This window comes from Myotis myotis, unplaced genomic scaffold, assembly GCF_014108235.1.
Source record: "Myotis myotis isolate mMyoMyo1 unplaced genomic scaffold, mMyoMyo1.p scaffold_m19_p_18, whole genome shotgun sequence".
NCBI lineage: Eukaryota > Metazoa > Chordata > Mammalia > Chiroptera > Vespertilionidae > Myotis > Myotis myotis.
In genome coordinates, this window is record NW_023416322.1 from 27,401,970 (window position 1) to 27,424,295 (window position 22,326).

The 22,326-nt window shown below is 50.1% G+C and overlaps 3 protein-coding genes across 4 annotated transcripts; 1 reads left to right on the forward strand and 2 right to left on the reverse strand.

Moving 5' to 3' along the window:
* The first annotated feature begins 1,680 nt into the window (after positions 1-1,680).
* On the forward strand, positions 1,681-8,948 carry GPATCH4 (G-patch domain containing 4). The gene is given in 9 exon segments (XM_036342641.1): positions 1,681-1,843; positions 5,122-5,261; positions 5,694-5,767; positions 5,864-5,956; positions 6,057-6,143; positions 7,593-7,684; positions 7,909-7,959; positions 8,193-8,757; positions 8,760-8,948. Coding segments are annotated over 8 exon segments (1,083 nt in total). The 5' UTR covers positions 1,681-1,843; positions 5,122-5,182; the 3' UTR covers positions 8,802-8,948.
* An 853-nt stretch (positions 8,949-9,801) lies between these two features.
* NAXE (NAD(P)HX epimerase) lies at positions 9,802-12,552 on the reverse strand. Of its 2 annotated transcripts, XM_036342644.1 has the most exons (6): positions 12,314-12,550; positions 12,121-12,229; positions 11,888-11,998; positions 11,696-11,809; positions 10,433-10,580; positions 9,802-10,115 (listed from the first exon to the last, which is right to left on the reverse strand). In XM_036342644.1, exons 1-6 carry the CDS (start codon positions 12,493-12,495, stop codon positions 9,913-9,915), a joined length of 867 nt encoding a protein of 288 aa, XP_036198537.1. In that variant the 5' UTR covers positions 12,496-12,550; the 3' UTR covers positions 9,802-9,912. The 2 variants fall into 2 exon arrangements, with proteins under 2 accessions (XP_036198537.1, XP_036198538.1); XM_036342645.1 differs by lacking the exon at positions 11,888-11,998 and having other exon boundaries at positions 12,314-12,552.
* A 4,843-nt stretch (positions 12,553-17,395) lies between these two features.
* On the reverse strand, positions 17,396-22,104 carry TTC24 (tetratricopeptide repeat domain 24). The gene is given in 8 exon segments (XM_036343907.1): positions 17,396-17,401; positions 17,495-17,581; positions 18,231-18,329; positions 19,749-19,847; positions 20,180-20,292; positions 20,459-20,587; positions 21,032-21,235; positions 21,399-22,104. Coding segments are annotated over 8 exon segments (1,443 nt in total).
* Positions 22,105-22,326: the final 222 nt, after the last annotated feature.

Below are 22,326 nucleotides of genomic sequence, written 5' to 3' on the forward strand. Positions count from 1 at the left end.
TGATTACACAATGATACATTTAATTGTAGACAATTTAACAAACATAAAATCATTTTTAAAAATTATCTTTATTGTTGAAAGTATTACAGATATTCCCTTTGTTTTCTTTCCCATTGACCCCCTCCACCCCGAACCCGCCCCTTCCAGGCCTTCCCCACACTATTTTCTGTGTTCATTGGTTATGCATATATGCATATAAATTCCCCGGTTCATCTCTCCACATAAAATCATTTTTAAAAATAAAAATTCCCACCCTAACCGGTTTGGCTCAGTGGATAGAGCATCGGCCTGCGGACTGAAGGGTCCCGGGTTCGATTCCAGTCAAGGGCATGTACCTTGGTTGCGGGCATATCCCCAGTAGGGGGTGTGCAGGAGGCAGCTGATCGATGTTTCTCTCTCATCGATGTTTCTAACTCTCCATCCCTCTCCCTTCCTTTCTGTAAAAAACCAATAAAATATTTAAAAATAAATAAATAAATAAAAATTCCCTCCCTAACTGGTTTGGCTCAGTGGATAGAGTGTCGATCTGTAGACCGAAAGGTCCCAGGTTTGATTTCAGTCCAGCGCACGTGCCTGGGTTGAGGGTTCGATCTCCAGTGTGCAGTGTGCAGGAGCAGCCGATCGATGGTTCTCTCTTATCATTGATGTTTCTATCTCTCCCTCTCACTTCCTCTCGGAAATCAATAAAGATATATTTTAAATAAATAAATAAATAAATAAAATGCTATACCTGAGATCTACAGCAGGTGGCGGAAGAAGACTGCGTTACCACTCGGACGCTCTAACCACTGAGCCACCAACCAGGGCACTATGTGGCATACTGTATTTTCAGTCTAACGTTCTCCCAACTGAGCTATTTCGGCCGCTGTTGTATTTTCAAACTAAAATTAATTCTATGGAAGATTTTTTATGGACATAAGGGAGTATGACACATTGAGCAATCATGACAAAGCTTTACTATGAAATGGCAGTCTTCTTTTTTGAAGTTCCTAGGAGGCGTTAATTTACCATAAATACTGATACAGGGAGGCAAATGACGGATACTTTTTTCAGGTTTTAGTCCTTGGGTGGCTCGGTGAAGGAACAGTTTGGGGGGTGGGGATGCTGACTTCTTTGCATTATCTTCTTTCCCTTGTCTGCTACGGCCAGCCCAAACCCCTCATCCTGGCTTGCATCCCGGATCCTACATCTCTCTCCATGCCCCGCCTGTCTCCTCCAGTCCCACTCAGGATCCCAACTTCCCCTGAATAGGTACTAGTGAAGTCAGGGCTCGTGTCTTATGCACATTTTATCACCAGTACCGAAAGGACAGGTCCTGGCACACAGTTGTGGGTCAAAAATGTTTGATGGACCTGCTGAAACCTCTAATCTCTAGGCTTTTATCAATAACTGTGCCCGCAAAATTCACCCCAAAGGTGCTACCTCCTCGGCCTCCACCTATCTCTAGGGCACTCTCGATGCTTTCCCCTAGCGTTTCCTTCCTCTTATCTGTGCCCAGGGCTGGCTCAGCGTTGGACCCGAAGCTGTTTTCGGTATCTTAGCACGTAAGTGCCTTGGTCGCTCAGACGCTGCAGGTGGGCAGTGAGTGGAACCCTCCCCCGCCCCTCACCCCCTTCGCCCCACCCTCCGGAAATGGGCACGCTCAGGGGCCGAGTTTCTATAGCAACCATACCAGCAATGGGCCCACCCCCAGACTGTTTCTCCTGGGAGGACCGGGACAGTGGTTCCCGCATTCGTCTCTATGGTTTCACAGCCTAGAAGGACCAAAACGGTACTTCCGGGAAGGTGGCGGCTCACAAGTCAGATCTGCACATGTTTCCGCCGGGAGGACCCCGCAGTGACGGTAAGGGCTGCTGTCTCCTGAGTGGTGCCGCTTGGAGCCCGGGCTCAAGAGAGTAGTGTTACCACATGAAACTGCAGAGGGGACTGGAATGTAGACCTCAAAGGAGGGAGGCCCAGGGAAAAGGTAGCCGGCTCTTCACGTCCGCTGTAAGAAGCGAGGCCCAGGAACCTTCCCCGGAAGACTCGGGTCGGGGTCGACCGGAGAGGAGACAGTTCCTGAGAGCGTGCTCGCAGCCTTCCCAGAGACCTGGCTGCTTTTGTCCAGAGGGGTCCACTGTGAGTCCACAGCAGTCCCCCCCTGTGCCATTCAGTTCAACGACTGACTGAACGCGTTCTCACTTCCTGGCGCTGCGCGAAGTGCACCGAGGTTGGGGAATAAAGCCCGTCCCTGGCCCCAGGGCGTATTGTTTCAATGACCGAGACGAGGGGCAGGTGGGGGATACTGCAGAGAGCACAGAGCTGTAAGAGACAGGACTGTGGCCATTAACGCTGGCTCTGGGATGCCTGGGATCCTGGACCCACTACATGCCAGTTGTTTGATTTGGGCAAGTAATTAAACTTCGCAGTGCTATTTCTTCGTTTGCAGATTACAGTAATACCATGTCCTAAAGGGTCGTTGGATTAAATGAGATAATCTGTGTTAAGCAATTAGCAACAGGCTGTCATCGAGTAAATACATAAGTATTATTATATTATTACTGAAATTTGGGAGCTGATAGGTCATAGATAACTTCTGAGAAGAAGCAGAGTTTTGAGGTGGCCTTAAAGACTTCAGTGTTTGAATTTTACTTTAACAGTATCAAGAAGCATGATAGGGCCATTTCTTCACTCAATGCTTTTCTTTTTTTAAATATATTTTTATTGATTTCAGAGAGGGAGAGAATCTTTGATTGGCTGCCTCCTGCAATCTACTGGGGATGGAGCCTGCAACCCGGGCATATGTGAAGTGACCGGAATCGAACCTGAGACCCTTTAATCTGCAGGCCGACACTCTATCCACTGAGCCAAACTGGCTAGGGCTTCACGCAATGCTTTTCTGTTGGGACTGTCAAGGTATCTGCTAGGTTTACAGGTAATTGTTCTTCACAGTAGAAATGTGAACAGAAGTGTGAGTCATTCTGAATTTGCTATTCTTCAAACCTAACCAGACTGGTCATCATTTTTTTTTTGTTTGTTTTTTATGTTTTTATTGATTTTAGAGAAAGAAGGGAGAGTGGGGAGAGATAGAAACATCAATTGTTTGTGTCCTGCATGCTCTCTACTGGGGATTGAGCCCACAGCCCTGGGCATGAGTCCTGACCCGGAATCGAACCAGTGACTTCTTGTTTCATGGGATGACACTCAACCAACTGAGCCACAGTGGCTGGGCTTGTCATCATTCTTAAGCCTAATATATAATGCTTAGGAGGGGTGGCTTAATAATGTATCTCAGCCCGGCTGGTGTGGCTCAGTGGTTGAGCATCAACCTATGGACCAGGAGGTCACGGTTTGATTCCCAGTGCATGCCTGGGTTGCAGGCTCAATTCCCAGTTTTGGGGGGTGCCGAAGTAGCCAGTCAAAGATTCTCATCATTGATGTTTCTCTCTCTCTCCCTCTCCCTTCCTCTATGAAATTAATTTAAAAAATAGATATTTTAAAAAATGATGTATCTGATTTTTTTAAAGCATACTTACTAGAACTTCCTGAACTCACATGAAAGTTTTACCTTCAGAACTGTCACTTTGGGGGGCTGCAGGATTACCCCAGTAATGCCGTTGATCAGCTTTAAAAATAGTCTGCAGTGCCTGTAATAAACGATCTGTGTAGGTTAACGTTAGTGAATCGAGTCAGCAGTACTAGTCTTCGTTTTGAATGCCTTTGTAATAAGCCATCTTAACCACTCCAGAGGCAAATCTGGTATCTAAGTTCAATAAAGCCATTTTGGGGTCCAAAAAGAACTGGAATGACTATAAAAAATGCAATTAGGCCCTGGCTGGTGTGGCTTAGTTGTTTGAGCATCATCCAGTACACTGAAAAGTCGCTGGTTCAATTCCAGGTCAGAGCACATACCAGGTTGCGGGCTCAATCCCTGGTTGGGGTGTGTGCAGGAGGTGATCGATCAATGTTTCTCTCTCACATCAATGTTCTTCCCTCTCTCTCCCTCTCCCTTTCTTTAAAATCAATAAAAACATTTTTTTAAGAATCTTTTTATTTTTTTATTTTTGTTAAACCTTACCTGAGGATATTTTCTCATTGATTTTTAGAGAGAGTGGAAGGGAGGAGGAGACACAGAGAAAGAGAAACATCAATATGAGAAAGACACATCAATTGGTTGCCTCCTACATGCAGTCAATCAGGGCCAGGAATCGAGCCTTGACCAGAATAGAACCCAGGATCCTTCAGTCCACAGACAGATGCTCTATCCACTGAGCCAAACTAGCTAGGGCAATAACAACAATTTTTAAAAAAGAACATTATAATTAAAAATGAAATTAGTTGGGGATGTGATAGAAAGAGGGCCACTTTAGAGTCGGCAACCTAGGCTCATATTCCAGCTCCATCTCTTACTAGCTGTGTAATCCCAGGCAAGAAACACAGGTTTTATTTCCCTCATTTGTCAAGTAATGATAATACCTAACAGGACTGTCAGGATTAAATGAAACTAGAATATGGGTAATCCACCTGTTGTGCATTAAGTGCTCCATAAGAGTGTCCTTCCTGAGCTGGACAATTTCAAGAGGGGTGCGTGAACAAGACGGAAAGACAGTGGCAATGGGGAAGAGGTGTGTGGCACCCACCCTGAAAGGACAGTGTATATGCTAGGGCATAGGTGTAGGATATGGGCTCTACTAAGTACTGTTATAACTCAGGTTAACAAGCATCTCATTGCTGTTTTTACATGGCAAAGAGTGGGGACTGCACACAAGCTGTCTGGGTTTGAGTTCTACACACATTAGCTGCATGACCTTGAGCAAGTCGTCTAACCTCTTCAGACCTCCGTTTCCTCATTTTTAAAACAGGGATAGTCATACTTTCCTGGAGGTAAAGTTCAGAAAATCTTCCTGGGATGGGAAGATTAAGTGACATGATTCATGTAAGGCCTTAGCACAGCCTGGCATGCGGTGAGCTCTCTATCAGTTACTAACTTTTGACATGTTGGCATTGACCTCTGTGGTGAGACACGGAGCTCCCCAAGGACCAAGGCTCCTTCCTCTGTCTCTGCCTCAGTTTCAGGAAAGAATTCTCGTGAGAGCAATCAGGATTGGGTGTATGACGGCTCTCTTTCCTTTCCTCTTAAAGGGATGATAAGTGACCTCTTCTTCTCTGGTGAGGACCTGAGGACAGTGACCCTGGTCTCAACATGAAGGTCACCCCGGAGGTTAGGAGTCATGGGATGAAGTTTGCTGAGGAGCAGCTGCTAAAGCACGGATGGACTCCAGGTGATCCCCATGGGTACCTTCCACGTGACCCCAATTCCCTGCCTACCCTCTGCCCAAGGGAGAGGCATCATCCTGGAATATCCCTATGCAGTCCACTCAGTTGGAGGAGGGAAACTAGCTTAAAGGGAAATTTGCAGAAGAAAATTTCTGACTGTTCCAAAAAAGGGGAGAAGAGGAAGAAATTTGACAGTGGGTATTAAGAAATGGTTGGGAGGACAGGGGCAGAGGGGAAGAAACACGACATCTGTCCTGAAAGAATTATAAAGGAGAAGAGATAACGGCAGGGGGACTGCATGGAGAGGTGTCAGAAAGAATGGAACTCAGAGGGCTTCTGAGAGGGATAGAGTTTGCCCAGTGCTACCAGTGGCATGTGCTGGGGTGCCTGTGAGAGCTTGGGGCAGGCAGAATAAGCTAAGTCACTGTCTTCTGCAGGCAAAGGCCTGGGCCGGAAGGAGAATGGCATTACCCAGGCCCTCAGGGTGACGCTAAAGCAGGACACTCATGGGGTAAGACTGGGCAGGCTGAGGGAGGTGTGGATGGGGGAGGGGGAGCCCTTGAGGACAGGGAGGCAGGTTCGGAGTTCATACTTCTTCCTCTGGCAGGTGGGACATGACCCTGCCAAGGAGTTCACAAACCACTGGTGGAATGAGCTCTTCAACAGAACGGCAGCCAGCTTGGTGGTGGACACTAAGCAGGTATGAGCTCTAATAGACGGGCATGTGAACCATGAGGCCTGGGACAGGTGGAGGTGAGGGAGCAAGGGACTGTCACCCACTCACTGAAACTTCCCCACAGGACGGAGTACAGATAAGGCGCCTTTCTAAGGAGACCACCCGTCATAATCATCCCAAGCCCAACATGCTGTATCAGAAGTTTGTGAAGGTATTAGAGGCTGGGGGTGAGAGGGTTCATCCTTTTTTTTTTCCTTCCTTGGGGCCTAGACAGTTGCCTTGTATGCCCTGCATATTCTCAGGTTTGTCCTAACAGTGGGATCCTGTTACCAACCCCTTGCTGTTGCTTAGACTGCTCAGACCCTAGGGAAGAATTGGGGGGGCGGGGGGCAGCAACAGAGTGGGTGGTAGGGCATAATCAGGAGCTGCCAGAGTGGGGCAGGGACGGGATGTCCAATTTAAAGGACTTAGAAGTCAGAGACCTGAGAGATTATCTGGTCCATTCTTATTTTGCACATGTGGCCAACGGTGGGGCAAGAAGGGCTTGTTGAAGAGCCCACAGTTGGCTAGTAACGGCAGACAGGGCTGGAACCCAGGTCTTCAGACTCCCACCTACTAAGCATATCAATAGAAGGGAGCTAATACTTAATGGTCACCTATTATGTGCCAAGGTCTCTACATGGTATCTAGCAAATCTTTCCCATTTCTCTTCATCTCTGTGGCCATCTTCTATCCCAGACCATCATCTTCTACCTTTAACAACCTTATAAACCAGACTCATCACCTCTAATCTAACTCCCCACTCCAGTCAGTTCATCCTCCACACAGCATCCAGAGTGCTCTAAAACAAAAATTTCATTATTTCATCGACAACTCCTTGATTTACAATGACACAGATTATCAGACTGGCTCATGTGGCCTTGTCCCTGCCACCTTCTCTAGCTCTGTCTCTTGCCACTTATCTCAGGATCTTCATACTTAAGCCAGATGGAGTTGTTATTTTTAAGTTTTTGCACATGCTATTCCCTCTGCCTGGATTTTTCTACTCCCTTTCCTCCTTTACCTGATTTTTTTGTCTCCCAGAGCTCAGCCACTTCTAGAAACTGTTTACTAAACCCTGAAATCTGAGTGGGTACCCCTCCTGTAGCACAAACTCTCATCCTAATTGCTAATGTTCTGCCATATTCCCTTCCCCCCTCACCATGTAGATTCCATCTGGGCTGGACCATCTCATTCTTTTTCCACTCTGTATCCTCAACCCTTGGCCCATAGTAGGTTCTCAATCTGGTCAAATAAAGTACTGTGCGTAGGTGTTGGGGATGGGGGGGAAAGGTGTCATCTTTATCGTCAAGATACTTGAACTATGGGATGACCACCCGGGGACACTTGTCCCACTGTGAAGACCTGATGGCCCTTTCTCCCTTCTTGTTGTGCCCACTAGCCAGGAGGCCAGGGCTGCTCTCCCCCAACCTCCCACAGCCCTTCTGCTCAAGCTGAAGTATGCAGTTTGGTGCAGCTCTCTGTGGTCTGCAGGAGTGATATTGGGGGCTGGCAAATTTGTGCCTCTGGGTATGAATTCCTGGGGAGGCTCCCAGGAGGGAAAAGGGATAGCAGTGGTGTGTTGAGTGGGCCTTGTCCACCTCATGATTCCTTATTCTAGACTGCCACACTGACCTCAGATGGGGAGAAGCCAGACAAGGACTTGGAAAGCTGCAGTGATGATGACAACCAGGAGCCCCAGCCTTCAAAAATGTGAGACTTCATTTTAGCGCTGGGGGCAAGTGGGAGGAGATGCTGCAGATCTCAAGAGAAAGGACCAGGTCTAAAATAATGCTTGGATGGGGCTTCTTCGGGGTGGAACTGTTCTATACTAATCTTTGTGTCTTGAAAGAATGTTTTAGAGGGGAGGAGAGGTCAAGCTTTTCCACCAGATCTGTTTGTAATTTCTGATCTCCCCCACCCCAAACCTCCACCAGTCTGACCGATGAGATGCTGCTCCAAGCCTGTGAGGGTCGAACAGCACACAAGTAAGTAGTTACTTGTTAGCTCCTGAGTCTCCCTTCTCTCCCTATCACAAGCCCACCCCTAAGGATGGCCTATATCACTTCTTGACTCTTTTTTATCCCAGGAGTGTGATTCATACTACCTGCCCATATCTGAAGCTGCTTTTAAGATAGCTCCTCCCCTACCAACTTCCCCTACAGTCTCAAGAATTAGGCTTTTTCCTGATACCTACCCTCTGATTTTCGCCCTATTTCAGGGCTGCCCGTCATGGAATTACGATGAAGGCTAAGCTTGCTCGTTTGGAGGCCCAGGAGCAGGCCTTCCTGGCTCAGCTCAAAGGCCAGGACCCTGGGGTCTCTCAACTGCAGACTGAGAGCAAGCCCCTCAAAAAAAAGAAAAAGAAGCAGAAAGAGGAAGAAGAGGCTACAGCAACTGAAAGGAATGCAGACAAGGAGTATCCCAAATGTACTGACCAGAGCATCAGGAAAAGCAAGAAGAAAAGACAACTTCAAGATAGGAAAGAGGGGACAACTGTAGGGGATGAGGAAGAGGTCACAGAAACAGGAGGGTTTGGGGAACTAAAGAGCAGAGAACAAACTGATTCATCCCACAGGAAAAGGAAGAAAAAGAAGAGGCAGCACCATGAAGAGGAGAAGCTGGGGGTCTTAGGTAGAGGAGGAGGTAAGGGGGATGTAGGTGGTATCAGAACAGAGAAGGTAGAGAGACAAGCACACACTGATTCACACAGCAGAAGCAAGAAGCAGCAGTGCGAGGAGAAGGAAGACTTGAATATGGAGGATAAAGAAGGTGAGGAAGCTGTTGTAGATGGTGGGACCAGGGAAGCAGAAAGCAGAGCATGCAGTGATAAGAAACGCAGAAGCAAGAAAAGACAGCGGCATCAGGAGGAGGGTGTCCTGGACATAAGCGATGGACATGAGGATGGCAGGACTAGGGAAGCAGAGAGCAGAGCACACGCTGGCTCAAGCAGCAGAGGTAAGAAGAGGAGGCAGCAGCAAGCAGAGGAGGAAAGAGCCACAGTCAGCACTGACCAGAGAGCAAACAAGAAGAAACTGAAGAAGAGAGACTGAAGGTCGGGTGAGGGTGGTCCTCAATCAATTTCTTTTCAGGAGTTGTTGAGGCCTCAGAGACCTGAGTTGATGCAGGTCTCCTGCACCCCCCCAGTGAGGGGTCCTTCCCGAGGAGGAACCAGCTCTGGATACCAGCATGCTGAGAGGAGAGCAGTAGCACCTGCCTTATTGAGGGAATGGGCTTCTTCCCCTTTGCAGCTCCTAACCCAGAGATCATGAACTCAGATGCCCATCGGAGCCAGGCAGCCAAGGGACAAGGAGTGCTTGGGGCTTTGGGGATAGGAATGCAGATACCCTTTGAAGGGGCATCCTTGCTAAAAGAAACTAAAAATGTTGATTTATGTGATATGTCCTGATTCTTAAATATTGTGAAGCTAAGGAAAACATACAATTCTCATTCTGTGAGCTGGTTTCTAACACTATGCCAAATGAGTCAATAAATGTGAGCTTGGGCTCCTAGCCTATATATCAGTCCCGACTGGCACCTCCATTCCCAGCCTGGGAAGGTCCTAAATACAAATTAAGTTTCCTGGGCACCTTTGAAGAAATTCCTTCTGTTAACCGCCTGGGGTCTTGCCACATTGTTGAATGGAAGGGGAAGGCTTAGAGAACCTCATCCAGTGTCCTGTATCCCTAAGGGGTAAGAGTTGATGTGTATAAAGGACAAGCACCTCACTTGGGGGACTTTTTCAGCATCTGAAAGTATGTAGTGCCCCCAAATGCCACAGCAACTTCTCTTGCTTGTTCTTCCCCAAAGAGGACACCATATCTCCAGTGTTGCTGACCACCCATTAACCTTTATAGCCAGAAGAGCTTCCAGGTCTCCACCGTTCTGGGAGAGAGAGAGGCACGAAGTCTTTATTGGGAAGAACAAACGTCTACCTTCCCTCACTGCAGACGGTATACACACTCCGTGTCAGGGTACGGTGGCAGATTCAGCTGGTACTTCTTTTCCAGAGCAGGTGGTACGAAACGACCCCCCAGGTAGTGGTAGCGACCAGTGAAGTGGGTGGCAGACTTTTTAGGTGCAGTCAGGGAGATGAGCAAGTCTGGCTGGATCCCTCCAGGGTTTCCCTTCTCCACATCCCATCCTGAAAAGAGGGTTGTATTCAGGAAGAGCAGAAGAGGCCACGTGTCTATCTAGTCCTCTTCCAAACCTTGCTCTACCCCAGACCTAAAGAAATAGGAGCCCCTTTAGGACCGCATCCTTGGAGCTCCCTGTGTCCCTAGGCTTAGGTCTCTTGGAGCCAACATGCAAAGGGTACTCCTGAACTCTGCTCCCAGCTGTGTTCTGCACCTCTAGACTCATTTTAGACTTGGTCTGAGCCTTGAGTCAAGGATCAGGATTCCTAGGTACCTACCTCAAAACAGGGCAGGGCCCCAATCCCAACCTCCTTGAACCCAGCACCTGAGGGAATGTCGATGCTGGCAATGGGCACGGTGAGTCCACTCAGGACGCTCAGGATGTTGCGGAATGGCTCCCGAACATCTCCCTTGAAGCTGAAGCCAAAGATGGCATCCACCACCAACTCATATAGCTCATCGATCAGCTGGGGCTGTGGGGGAACAGGAAAAGTCAAGGATGTCAGAGCCAGCAGCTGTACAAAGAGCTCTTAATAGGAGAGGCTGTCCCCTGTACCCACAGAGGCACAAATACAATTTTGTCTCATTCAGATGATATTCTGAGACAGAGTTCAGTGCAAGTGGGTCCCTGATTTAGGTCAGGCTGAGTCCAGACATCAAGTTCTGCCATTGGGGAGGCTACAGTATCGGAGAGCCTGAGACTGGGAGTCAGAAGGGCCATGGTCTGGTCTGTTACTTTGGACAAACCACTTATATCTATAAAATGTGTTAAATTTTTTAAAAGCCCATCAAGTTGCCCTAACTGGTTTGGCTCAGTGGATAGAGCATCGGCCTGCGGACTCAAGGGTCCCAGGTTCGATTCCGGTCAAGGGCATGTACCTTGGTTGCGGGCACATCCCCAGTGGGGGGTGTGCAGGAGGCAGCTGGTCGATGTTTCTCTCTCATTGATGTTTCTCTTTCCCTCTCCCTTCCTTTCTGTAAAAAAAATCAATAAAATATATATATATAAAAAAAAATAAAAGCCCATCAAGCTCTCAAGTTTCCCACCCCCTAAATCCATGCATCTGCAGAAAGGGTTTAGGCACTGACTTCGGCTCCTAGGATGATGTGTTCACTGCATCCTAGGGGAAGAGGAATGACTACAGAGTGAAAGGAGTGACCAGGGGAGGTGCCAGGCACTGTTCCTACCCTTCAAGAGTTTAACATCTAGAGCAGCGGTTCTCAACCTGTGGGTCGAACGACCCTATCACAGGGGAGGCCTAAGACCATCGGAAAACACATAATTACATATTGTTTTTGTGATTAATCACTATGCTTTAATTATAGTGATAATTTAATGTAAATATCAGATATTTACATTACAATTCATAACAGTAGCAACATTACAGTTATGAAGTAGCAACGAAAATAATTTTATGGTTGGGGGTCACCACAACATGAGGAACTGTATTAAAGGGGCGCGGCATTAGGGAGGTTGAGAACCACCGCTCTAGAGGGAGATAAGCAGATGAGCTCAGCCCAGAAACAGAAGGGAAGAGCAGAACACAATGGTCACTATGGAGGAGAGCAGTGAACGGGAGCCGCCTACCTCTGGGGGCATTTCACCGAGGAAAGGGATGTCCATTTTCTCACACTGGGTCACCAGGGCAGTGAAGAGTGGCTTGTTCGGCCTTTTGGGGTAATAGATGGTTGGCTGGTAGCCCTGCGAGGAAAGGAAAGGGGTAATTCACGTTCAGATCCTAGCGACCGTACAGCCGCCCGCAGCCCTCCACATACTCACGAAGAGTTTGAGGTGCCGAGCGCAGACCAGGCCGTCGCCTCCGTTGTTCCCAGGGCCACAGATGACCAGGACAGTGGGGGGGCTCCTGGACAGGGACGTGGGGGGGTATGCCTGAAGGCAGAACCAGCGGGGATTCCGAGTGGCTTGGGGCCCAACAGCCCAAGCTTGCCCCACTGTCCCGCCCCCTCCGCCAGGTCCCGGCCCGCGGCCGGGTGAAGCGTGGCACCGCTGACCTTGGCAATGGCTGTCGCACAGCTCAGCCCCGCCAGCTCCATGAGTTGGTCCACGCTGAACTGGTACTCCTTGAACAGCTCCTCGTCCACGGCCTGCGCCTCCTCCTGGCTGAGCAAACCCTCTGCTCAGGGGCTCGGCCCCGCGGGCGGCACAGCGCCCTCCGCCCGCGCGCCCGGCCGGAGCCCCGCCTACCTCAAGAGCTTCACCTGCGCGCTCGCCATGACCTCCGGGTCCCCGCGGCCGCCCGAGCTCAGCCGCTGCGGCCCCCACCAGGTGGGGCTCACTCGACAGGCGCTGGCCTGGGACCGGACGCGCGGCAGGCGCGATCCCGCCACCAGCAGCCCAAACCCGAACAGCGACCACAGCCGAGACATGCGGCTCGCGGGGCGCGCCCTCGGCCCTGCCCGCCGCCCTGGCGCATGCGCAGCGCTATGCCCCGCCCCCGAGAGGCCGGGGCGGGACCAGGCGCCGGAAGCGCCCGCGGGCTCCCGCTCGCTCTGCCGCGCGCCCAGTTCTTCAAGTTGAGCGGAGCTGTGAGCCCGGGTTCCTGCCCTGCTGCTAACTAACTGCGGGATGTGGATACTCCAAGTTTCCGTGTCCTGGCTATAAAATGGAGGAAGGTACATGCATCTCATAGGGTAAATGCATGCAGAGCGTCGGCAGGAGCGGGTACTCAGGACTCCGTAAATTAAGCTAGTGTTCTTTTTTTAAAAAATATATATTTTATTGATTTTTTACAGAGAGGAAGGGAGAGGGATAGAGAGCCAGAAACATCAATGAGAGAGAAGCATCAATCAGCTGCCTCCCACACCCCCCCACTCCTCCACTCCCATACTCCCCAACTCCCCACTCCCTCATTGGGGACGTGCCCGCAACCAAGGTACATGCCCCCAACCAAGGTACATGCCCCCAACCGGAATCGAACCTGGGACCCTTCAGTCCCCAGGCCGGCGCTCTATCCACTGAGCCAAACCGGCCAGGGCTAAGCTAGTGTTCTTACATGCGTGCGCTGCTGCTGAGCGTTTTATATAACTTAGTGCCCTCTCCTCACCACATTAGCTCCCCTAACTCTGTTCACCAGCATGGCACAGTGTATTTCCTAGTCACACAGAATCCTTACCTCTTTACCAAAATAATAGTAATAGGAAGTAGGTTGAGTATGCCATGGTCAAAAATGCTGAAACCATGGACTCCAGGTCATGATACTATCAAGAAAAACCTGGAGAGGAAAACTAAATCTCTTACCCAAGAACTTTTAAAAATGTAAACACACCCTTGAATGGTTAAGGGAGAAGTTTGTGGAATAACAAGTCACCATTAAGGCATACTCAGGTGGAATGAAGATCATTTTTAAGCTAGATTTATTCTTTTCTGTATCATGAAATGCCTCCTGACTAGTTCATTGTGAGTAGCAAGAACCCCTCCACCTTTTAACTTCTCTTCTGATAATCTCATTTTTACTTATGAGATTTATCATCTCGTATGGGATGTGCCCTTGTTCTCCAGCTATGCTTGTTTTTACAAGTTTGTGGTGGGAAATTGAATTTAGCAGACTGTGATTGTGGTTGGAAACTTTTTGTTAAGCTGTGTTTATGGTTGGAAACTGGGTTTACAGTGTACATTACAATTGGATAATCTTGCCCAAGGCCTCATTAACTTTGTTACTTTACCAGCATATAAATAGCTTTACTTTTATGCCTGTTTGAGAAATTAATTTGGTGATTCTGAAAATTCATTTCTAAAACATGATGTGAAGCATTTTTCTTTGAGATAGCTAACATTTTGAATACTTATATGTGCCAAGTGATAACATGAATCATTTTAATTCACCTTCAAAACAACCCTGTTATTATTCCCATTTTACAGAAGGGCAAACTGAGACTCCAAGATATTGAATGACATGCCCAATAATACAGTGATAGCTGTTAGTGGAACTAGGATTCAAGCAGCTTGACCTAGAGTCTGCAGTATTAAGCACCATTCAATACTGAACTGACTCCCAAATGCATGTGAATGTAATTAAAGGCTTGTCACTGCTGATTTCATTTTCATGAGATGTAACTATAAAATAATGACACAAAGCATCTCATCCCACCACACACACACACAAACACACACAGAATTTACCAAACAACCAAATGACAGATGTTCCCAGGAAGGCAGTGCCTGAGACCTAGTCCACTTTGTTGCTATTTCTCAATTTTGGAGTTTTCTTTGGGAAATACCTTCAAAGTCAATTTAGAAAGGGCACATGGATTGACCACCTACTGAGTGCCAGATGCTTTACATAGATTATCTAATTTAATCCTGTCAATCCTATGATATATTTTTATCCTCATGTTATAGATAAAGAAATTGAATGGCAGAGAGAAATCAAGTAATTTTTCTAAGATAATACAGCTATTAAATGGTAGAGCCAGTAATACTGAATTGGCAATACTCCTGGGTGGCAGACACTGCTACTTATCCCTCAAAATCTGTTCTTTTTTCCTTTGATAACAGAATCCCTGAAATCTATCTGGCCACATGGATGCCTATCTAACACTGCATTTTCCAGTCTTCCTTGCAGCAGCTAACCATACACATGTGACTAAACTCTGACCAATGAGATTTGAGCAGAAATGATATATGTAACTGATAGGTCATAACCTTAAAAAAGTTGTTTTCTTCCACTTCCTCTTCTTACTGGCAAGAAGGAAGGTATTATACTGGAGCGGGAGCAATCATTTAGACCATGAGATGTAAGTCCCAGGTTGAGGATGGCAGAGTATCCTGCCTACCTCCCCAAGCTCCACAGAGCACTATATTAGCCCTGGGCTACTTATATGAGACAGGAATAGAGTTCTCTCTGGATAAAGGCACTGTTATGTTGGCTTTTGTTATATAATTGGTAAAACTGCATCCTAATCAAGACAAAATAATATACTCCATTTACATAAGGAAGATTAACAGATGTGTCCCCAGCACCTACTTCTGTGCCTAGCACATAGTAGGTCCTCTACAAATATGTTTTTTTAAAAATATGTTTTTATTGATTTAGAGAGAGAGAGGAAGGGAGAGGGATAGTGAAACATCTATAAGAAACATCATTAGCTGTCTCCTGCATGTCCCCTACTGGGCATCTAACCCCATCGTCCCATGCACTGAAAGGATGCAGATTCGATTCCTAATCATACTCTTGGCTCAGCAATTTATATAATATTTAATTAAATTACAATAACACATACAACCAGCATAAATACATTTGTGTCAAGTAAACAATGGCTTGACCGGGTGTGGAACTGCCCAGCATTACAGAAGGGACTCACTACCTAGGTTAGGATCACGGCTTCTCTGCTTACTAGCGTGACCTGGGAAGACAAACACCTTAGATTGTTTTGCTCTCTATTCCTCACTGTGAAAGGGGATTCGCCTGCTGTGATTAAAGGAGAAAATACTCGTGAAGCACTTAGAACAATGTGTGGCATGTGCTAAGTGATTAAAACCCATGTTGAATATCATTGTTGTGGCTACTGGCAGCAGTTGTGCCACAGGCGGCGGCCTCAGGGGCCTGCATCCAGCCCCTGCTGTTTCATGGAGGACGCGGAGTGCATGGTTGGTTCAGCTGTACCTTCTCTAGTCTTATAACCCCATTTTCCATGTGAGAAAATGGAGGTCTGGAGAGTCATTGACTTCAAAGCCTCTTGGTCAAGAAGTTATAGTTTTTAGAACTGGAAAAGGGCCTAAGTCAGCGGTTCTCAACCTGTGGGTCGAGACCCCTTTGGGGGTCGAAAGACCCTTTTACAGGAGTCGCCATATCAGATATTTACATGACGATTCATAACAGTAGCAAAATTACAGCGATGAAGTAGCATCGAAAATAATTTTATGGTTGGGGGTCACCACAACATGAGGAAGGTTGAGAGCCACTGGCCTAAGTGATCATGAGGTTTGGATCCAGAAGGAACAGGGGGAGATTCACCATCCATTTCCCTTTTCGCTTTTGCCTGTTGAGTCCAAACCTCCCAGCAAGGAGCACTGGCAGCCTCAGTGCTGAGACTGCAAAGCCCTTGTGCAGCCTGCCCGGGAGCCCACTTGCTGCCCGTGGTGTAATCCGTGTCTATACAGCACTGAACAACTGGGAAGGGTCTTGGTCCCAGAAACCACACCCTCAAGTGTGTATGTTGGGGAGGGACCGCTGAGGCCAGTAGGGTGGGGTCACGTGATCATGCAGAAGCCAGATGTGGTGGGTCTCCTTGGTGGGTCCCTGCTGGAGGTCTCCCTGGGCTGTTTGAATGACCTGAAGGAGGCAGGGCAGAGCTTGCCAGTGGGAGTGGCTATGGAAGAGCAGAGGCAGCCTGCTCTGACTCCAGCTTCTGCTGCCCTCTCTAGCCCTTACCTCTGCCGGTGGGCTGCAGGGCAGTAGGGAGGAGATGTAAGCTGCATATCCCCACGTTCAGCGGCGCTCTTCCTTTCTCTGAGGTCTACAGTCAGGCCGTGCAGGAGGCAGGGGACCGGCCAGGCCTCCTGAGCTGGGTAAAAGTCGTTCAGATTACTAAGGAGCAAAGACAAAGAGGCTCAGAGCACTATATATTCCCAAGCACCAGTCCATACCTTCCCCCAACTTTAACAGCAATAATGTCCCATTAAAATGGTCCAAAGTCACATCCTCTCCTACTCCCTTTATCCATTCTCCAGATCTCCTTCCCTCCCCCAGGGACCCACTCATTGGCTTGAGGGCCACTGGGTACCAGGATGCCAGAGCACTCCATTCTGGGGGGCGGGGGGGGGGGGCGGGGAATGGTCTCCAAATGAGAGATGGGCCCTAGGTCCAGAACCATCCTGGTGGAAGAGAGACTTTGGGAGAACAAGGAGGGAGGTGTGAGGGATGTGTTGGTCACTGTAGGTACATACACCAAGGACTATGGTTTGGGGCTGGTAAGATTGACGAGCCTGGGCTGTCTAGTGGCTAGGCATGGGGGTGACTTGCAGTGCCTGGAAGGAAACACACTGAAAAGATGTCAGTGAATTCAAGTCAGCAAATAGCAAGGAACTCTGCTGCTGGATTTGGAAGCCTTTGAGGGAAGAGACTAGTAAGCAGCAAGGTAGGGTAAGAAAAGCACCAGTTACCTGTCACCTAGTAGGCTTCCAACAAACCCTGGTGCTCTGAGATGCAGACCTAGAAGTTAGGAAGGCTGTGGAAGCAAGGAGGAAGAGGTGATCCAGAAAGAGTCAGGAAAATGGGCCAGGGTCTTGAGAGAGGAGCAAAAATGGGGGTAGGGCTGGTTCTGGGTGTTAGGCCTGGGGTGGGAGGAAAGAAGGGAGTGGGCAGAGTGCTCCCCTCAGCCGGGACAGCCTACACCTACTCCCATTCCAGTCCCTGCCCAAGCCAACCCAGTCGCAGGGAACTTTCATGAAGCCTTCTTCCTCTTTCTCCTCGTGGCCCTCCTCCAACTCTTTGTCTTTCCACCACCCAAAGGTCTATACTAGTCCGAGTTCTGGTCAAGGGCATGTGCCTGGGTTGCAGGTTCAATCTCCGCCTAGTCAGTCGGGGTGTGGTGGGAGGCAACCAATTAATGTGTCTCTCTCATATTGATCTTTCTCTTTCTCTCTCTCCCCCCCTCCCTCTCTTCTGCTCTCTAAAAATCAATGGGAAAACTATCCTTGGGTGAGGATTAACAAAAGAAAAAAGAAAAAGAGAGAGATAGAAGACATAAAACCTTAGTGGAGCACTGCCCCTATACTATTCTATACACTATAGCAGCGGTTCTCAACCTGTGGGTCGCGACCCCTTTGGCGGTCGAACGACCCTTTCACAGGGGTCGCCTAAGACCATCCTGCATATCAGATATTTACATTACGATTCATAACAGTAGCAACATGACAGTTATGAAGTAGCCACGAAAATAATGTTATGGTTGGGTCACAACCTGAGGAACTGTATTTAAAGGGCCAGAAGGTTGAGAACCGCTTCTCTATAGGGTCAGGTAACAGGGGGCCAAGGGGCACCCAATCAGGTGCCCTCCTTCCTGGGGTACCTATGAGGCCCCCAGTCCCCACAGCACTGCTGCAACACCTCCCAACACCCTCCAGAAGTCACATCCACCCCAGAAGCTCCGCCCCACCCCGCTCACCTGTGCTTTGCTTCTGCGGGGCTTCTTCCCAGTCTGGCGGGAGTCCCTGCCAGGCCGGCCCCACCTGGAGGCTGAGGCTTCCCTGGAGCTGAGATCTGGGAACGAAGGGGAGTAAAGGGAATCGGTTTCAGAAAAATGGCTGTGGATGTGCACATGAGTGCATGTTCCCTCCAGAGACCTGGCCCCAGAGACAGAGAAGTGTCAGAGCAAACTGGGCCACGCCACAGGCCTGAGAATACAATTTCCGGGTGAGGCCTTCTCTTCGGTCAAGGTCCCCACTAGGCACTGTCATGTTAGAGCTCAGGCTCACGGACTGTCAGATGTGGCCAGGGCCTGACCACCACCCCGTCCTGCTTGAGGCCTCCAAAAGCGAAGTCACAGAAAGCTGGTGGCCCATTTTGGGTGGAACCCCAGGTCCTTTGACTCCCAATTCAGTCCTCTTTCTGTACCAGGCTGATTTAATTCGTTTTATTCCTCACCTGAGGACATGCTTAGAGAGAGGAAGGGAGAAAGAGAGAAACATCAGTGTGGGAAACAATAATTGATTGCCTTCCGTATGTACCCCAGCCCGCAGCCCAGGAATGGAACTGGCAACCTTTCGGTGCACAGGACGATGCTCAAGCGAACTGAGCCATTCTGGCTGGGCAGGCTAATTTGATATTACTTGCAAATTATCAATAGGGTGTCCCAGTCTTTAAAATAAGAGAAGACATGCCCTGGCTGGTGTTGCTCAGTGATTGGAGCATTGACCCACGTAATGAAGGACTGCAGGTTTGAGTTCTGGTCAAGGGCATGTGCCTGGGTTGCAGGTTCAATCTCCGCCTGGTCAGTCGGGGTGTGGTGGGAGGGAACCAATTAATGTGTCTCATATTGATCTTCCTCTTTCTCTCTCTCTTCTGCTCTCTAAAAATCAATGGAAAAACTGTCCTTGGGTGAGGATTAACAAAAGAAAAAAGAGAGAAGACATAAAACCTATTAAATAAATATAATAAATACTAAAGTGTAATTTGAATTCCTGGGATGGGAGGTTTCCTGAGGGCATCTCAGAGGGTGGGGGAGCAGGCCGTTGAAGAGGCTGAGAGGTGGAGAGCCAGAGGAGGAGCATGGTGGAGGTCCCGGAGAAACGGCCCCAGAGAACAACGATGGGAGAGAGGGACTTCCTTGGAGCACTGCCCCCATCCTGTGGCCCTTTTGAGAAGTGCAGCCGAAGACTTAAAACACCACCTCCTCCTTGGTGTGGCTCAGGGTCCCTAACTGTACTGAGCTGGTTACCACTCAGCTAAGGCCCTGGCACAGCCCTAGAGTTGGACACAGGCCACAATCCCCCGCCCACCTCCCACCCCCAGGCGACCTCAGGAAAGTGATACCTGTACCTTATGCTGGCCCAGGGCACACGAACACAGAAGAGCAGTCAGGCACGGCATCCCGAGAACAGCAGCTCTGCTTACCTTACCTCTTCCTCCTCCAGGCAACCTCTCCCCGCCCCCAGCTCCTTGTCTCGGGTGTCAGCTCACCGGGGTGTGGGTTGGGTCCAGCCCACCCTGAGCCAAGTGGGTCCTCATGGCGTCCGCCAGCTTGGCCACCAGCCGTTCTCGCACAGAATCTGGCTCCTTCTGGGGAGAGGGAGGATAATGCAGTGATGGGGAGGGCCTGGGCTTTGTGGTTCTCTGGGATTTGGGGAAGAAAGAAACAGGAAAGGGAGAAAGAAAGGGGGGTTTGTCTTCCTTCTCTTTTGCTCCACCCCCATGCCCTTGCCAGAGTCCTGCCCAGAACTGTGGACAGAGACAAATTCTTCCTCATAGTAGTGTCCCAGGGCATAGCACACATGTGCCCAGTGCATGTTCGATGAGTGAATGAATGACGCAGAGAAGACAAGACATGAGGCAGGACTGTTAGCCGGAGAAGGCCAACAGGAAGAGGGAGATTCTGGGATGGGAGGTCTCACCTGACACTGGGCCAGCGCCTCCTTATAGTACTTCAAGGCCTGGTCATGCTGCCCCAGTCTGGCTGCAGCAGCCCCCAGACCCTCGCAGGCCTGCCACTGCCCCTTCACGTCCCCTGGGGAAGAGAGCCTGAGAGGTCCTTTTATGGCTCCTACCTCCCCAACCCTCCCCCCAGAGGCACTCCCCACCCCCAACTCCCAATCTGCCTCCCGACCAGCCCCAAGGACTCTCAGCCTTTGCTCCAGCACCCCCAAGCCACCCACGAACCCCCTCACCCTCACCAGTGTCCTGGGCAGCCTGCAGAGCATGGAGGTAGTTGTCTCTGGCGGCCTTGTGGTCCCCCAGCTGGCTCAGTGCAAATGCCAGGCTGCCAAAGCTCCGGCCTTGCTCCCACCGCTGCCCCACAGAACCTGCCGACAGAGCCCACCCAATTCTAAGAGGGACCTTGGCCGCTGGGGTATCAGGACCCCACCCCCCAACAACCAGAACAGGGTTTGCAGGAATGCCAGTGCTCAGCCCCAACACACCTTCAGATGTGCCTCAAGGCCCAGGCTTTCAGCACCACATTCAGCTGCTCCTCAGTCCCGAGTTTTGGCCTGAATGCCTCTCCCTGGGGACTCTGAGCCACGCAATGATCTTGTGAGGCAGGCAAGGCAGGTATTGATAGCTCTTCCTTCTGCCCATTGCTGCCTTCCCTTTCCTAGGCCTCAGCCTTCGTGCCCACAACCCTCTGTCCTACACGGCTAGGCTATCCCATCTCCTGCATCTCCAGCCCCCTGCTTCTGGGCTTCCTGACCCCATAACGAGTCCTAAAGGTCCATTCACTCTTCAGCCTTTGGGCCCCTGGCACTTACCATGCAGGTCAGCAGCTTTCTGGTGAAACCCCCGGGCTTCCTGGTAGTTGCCAAGGGCATTGTGGGCCATCCCAAGGTTTCTCAGCACCGTGGCCTCCTCTCCTGGCCCCCGGCACAAGGGCAAGGCCTGCAGGAAGGCCTCTAGTGCTAGTGGGAACAGCTGGAGCTGGGAGTAGCCCAGGCCCAGGTCATTATAGAGCTGCCCTAGAAGGCAAGGCCGGGGTCACTGGTAGCCAGGTAGACCCCTGTCCCGCTCTCAAAGGGTCCCACCATCCCCTTCCCCCGCCACAGACATGCCCCTGCTTCCACCCCACCTCTCAGAGTGTCGCCAGGTCAGAGCCCACACTTCTCTGACCAAAGGCCTCACCAAGCAGTCGCCGCTCAGTGCTCATCTCCGCCAGCCGCCAGCTCTCCTCCAGCACCTGCACCACTTCACCCACGCCGTGCTGCCCGCTCTTCAGCATACACCCCGCCGCAGCCCCCAACGCCAGGGCTGCTGCCCGGGGCTGCCCTGCTCGGGCATAGGCCTGGCTTGCTTCCTGCAAGCACTGGGCTGCTGGCTCAGGCTGTCCCAGAGCCTGGTAGCAGGCTCCCATTTTTGCCTGGACCTGCCCCTGGTCACCCAGTGGCTGATAGTGGCCCAGGGCCCTGTGGTACCAGGCCAACGCTTGAGGCAGGTTGCCCAGGGCTTGGTAGGCCAAAGCCACATTGAAACACTGGTCACCATGACACCTGCCCTGTGCCTTCTCTTCAGGTTGGGCCCTTAGGAGCAGCTCAAGGCCTCTGGCTGGGTCCCCCGTCTCCACGTAGGCAGCCCCCAGGTTGAAGGCACAGGCCCGGAGAAGAGGAGTGTCCCGCTCCCGTGAGGCCTTGGAGGCCAGGAGGAAGGCCCTCTGGAAGCTGGTCAAGGCCTCATGGTTCTGGCGAGCCAGTAGGGCCCTGTGGCCAGCCCTGGTGAGGACTTGGATGCTGGCCTCATGCTGCTGACACTTGCTTTTCTTCTTTTTCTCCTTGGACCTGGAGGGCTCAGTCTCAGGCTCTTGTGGGGTACCCTCAGGGTTGGGGGAAGACATAGTACTGACAATGGAAAGCACAGGGTTCAACATGTCAGCCTTCGCTTCCTCCAAAGCAGGATCCCTCCAGCGCAGCAATTTTCAACCTTTTTCATTTCATGGCACATGTAAACTAAACATATGATTACTAAAATTCTGCAGCATGCCCTAGCCGGTTTGGCTCAGTGGATAGAGCGTTGGCCTGCGGACTGGAGGATCCCGGGTTTGATTCCGGTCAAGGGC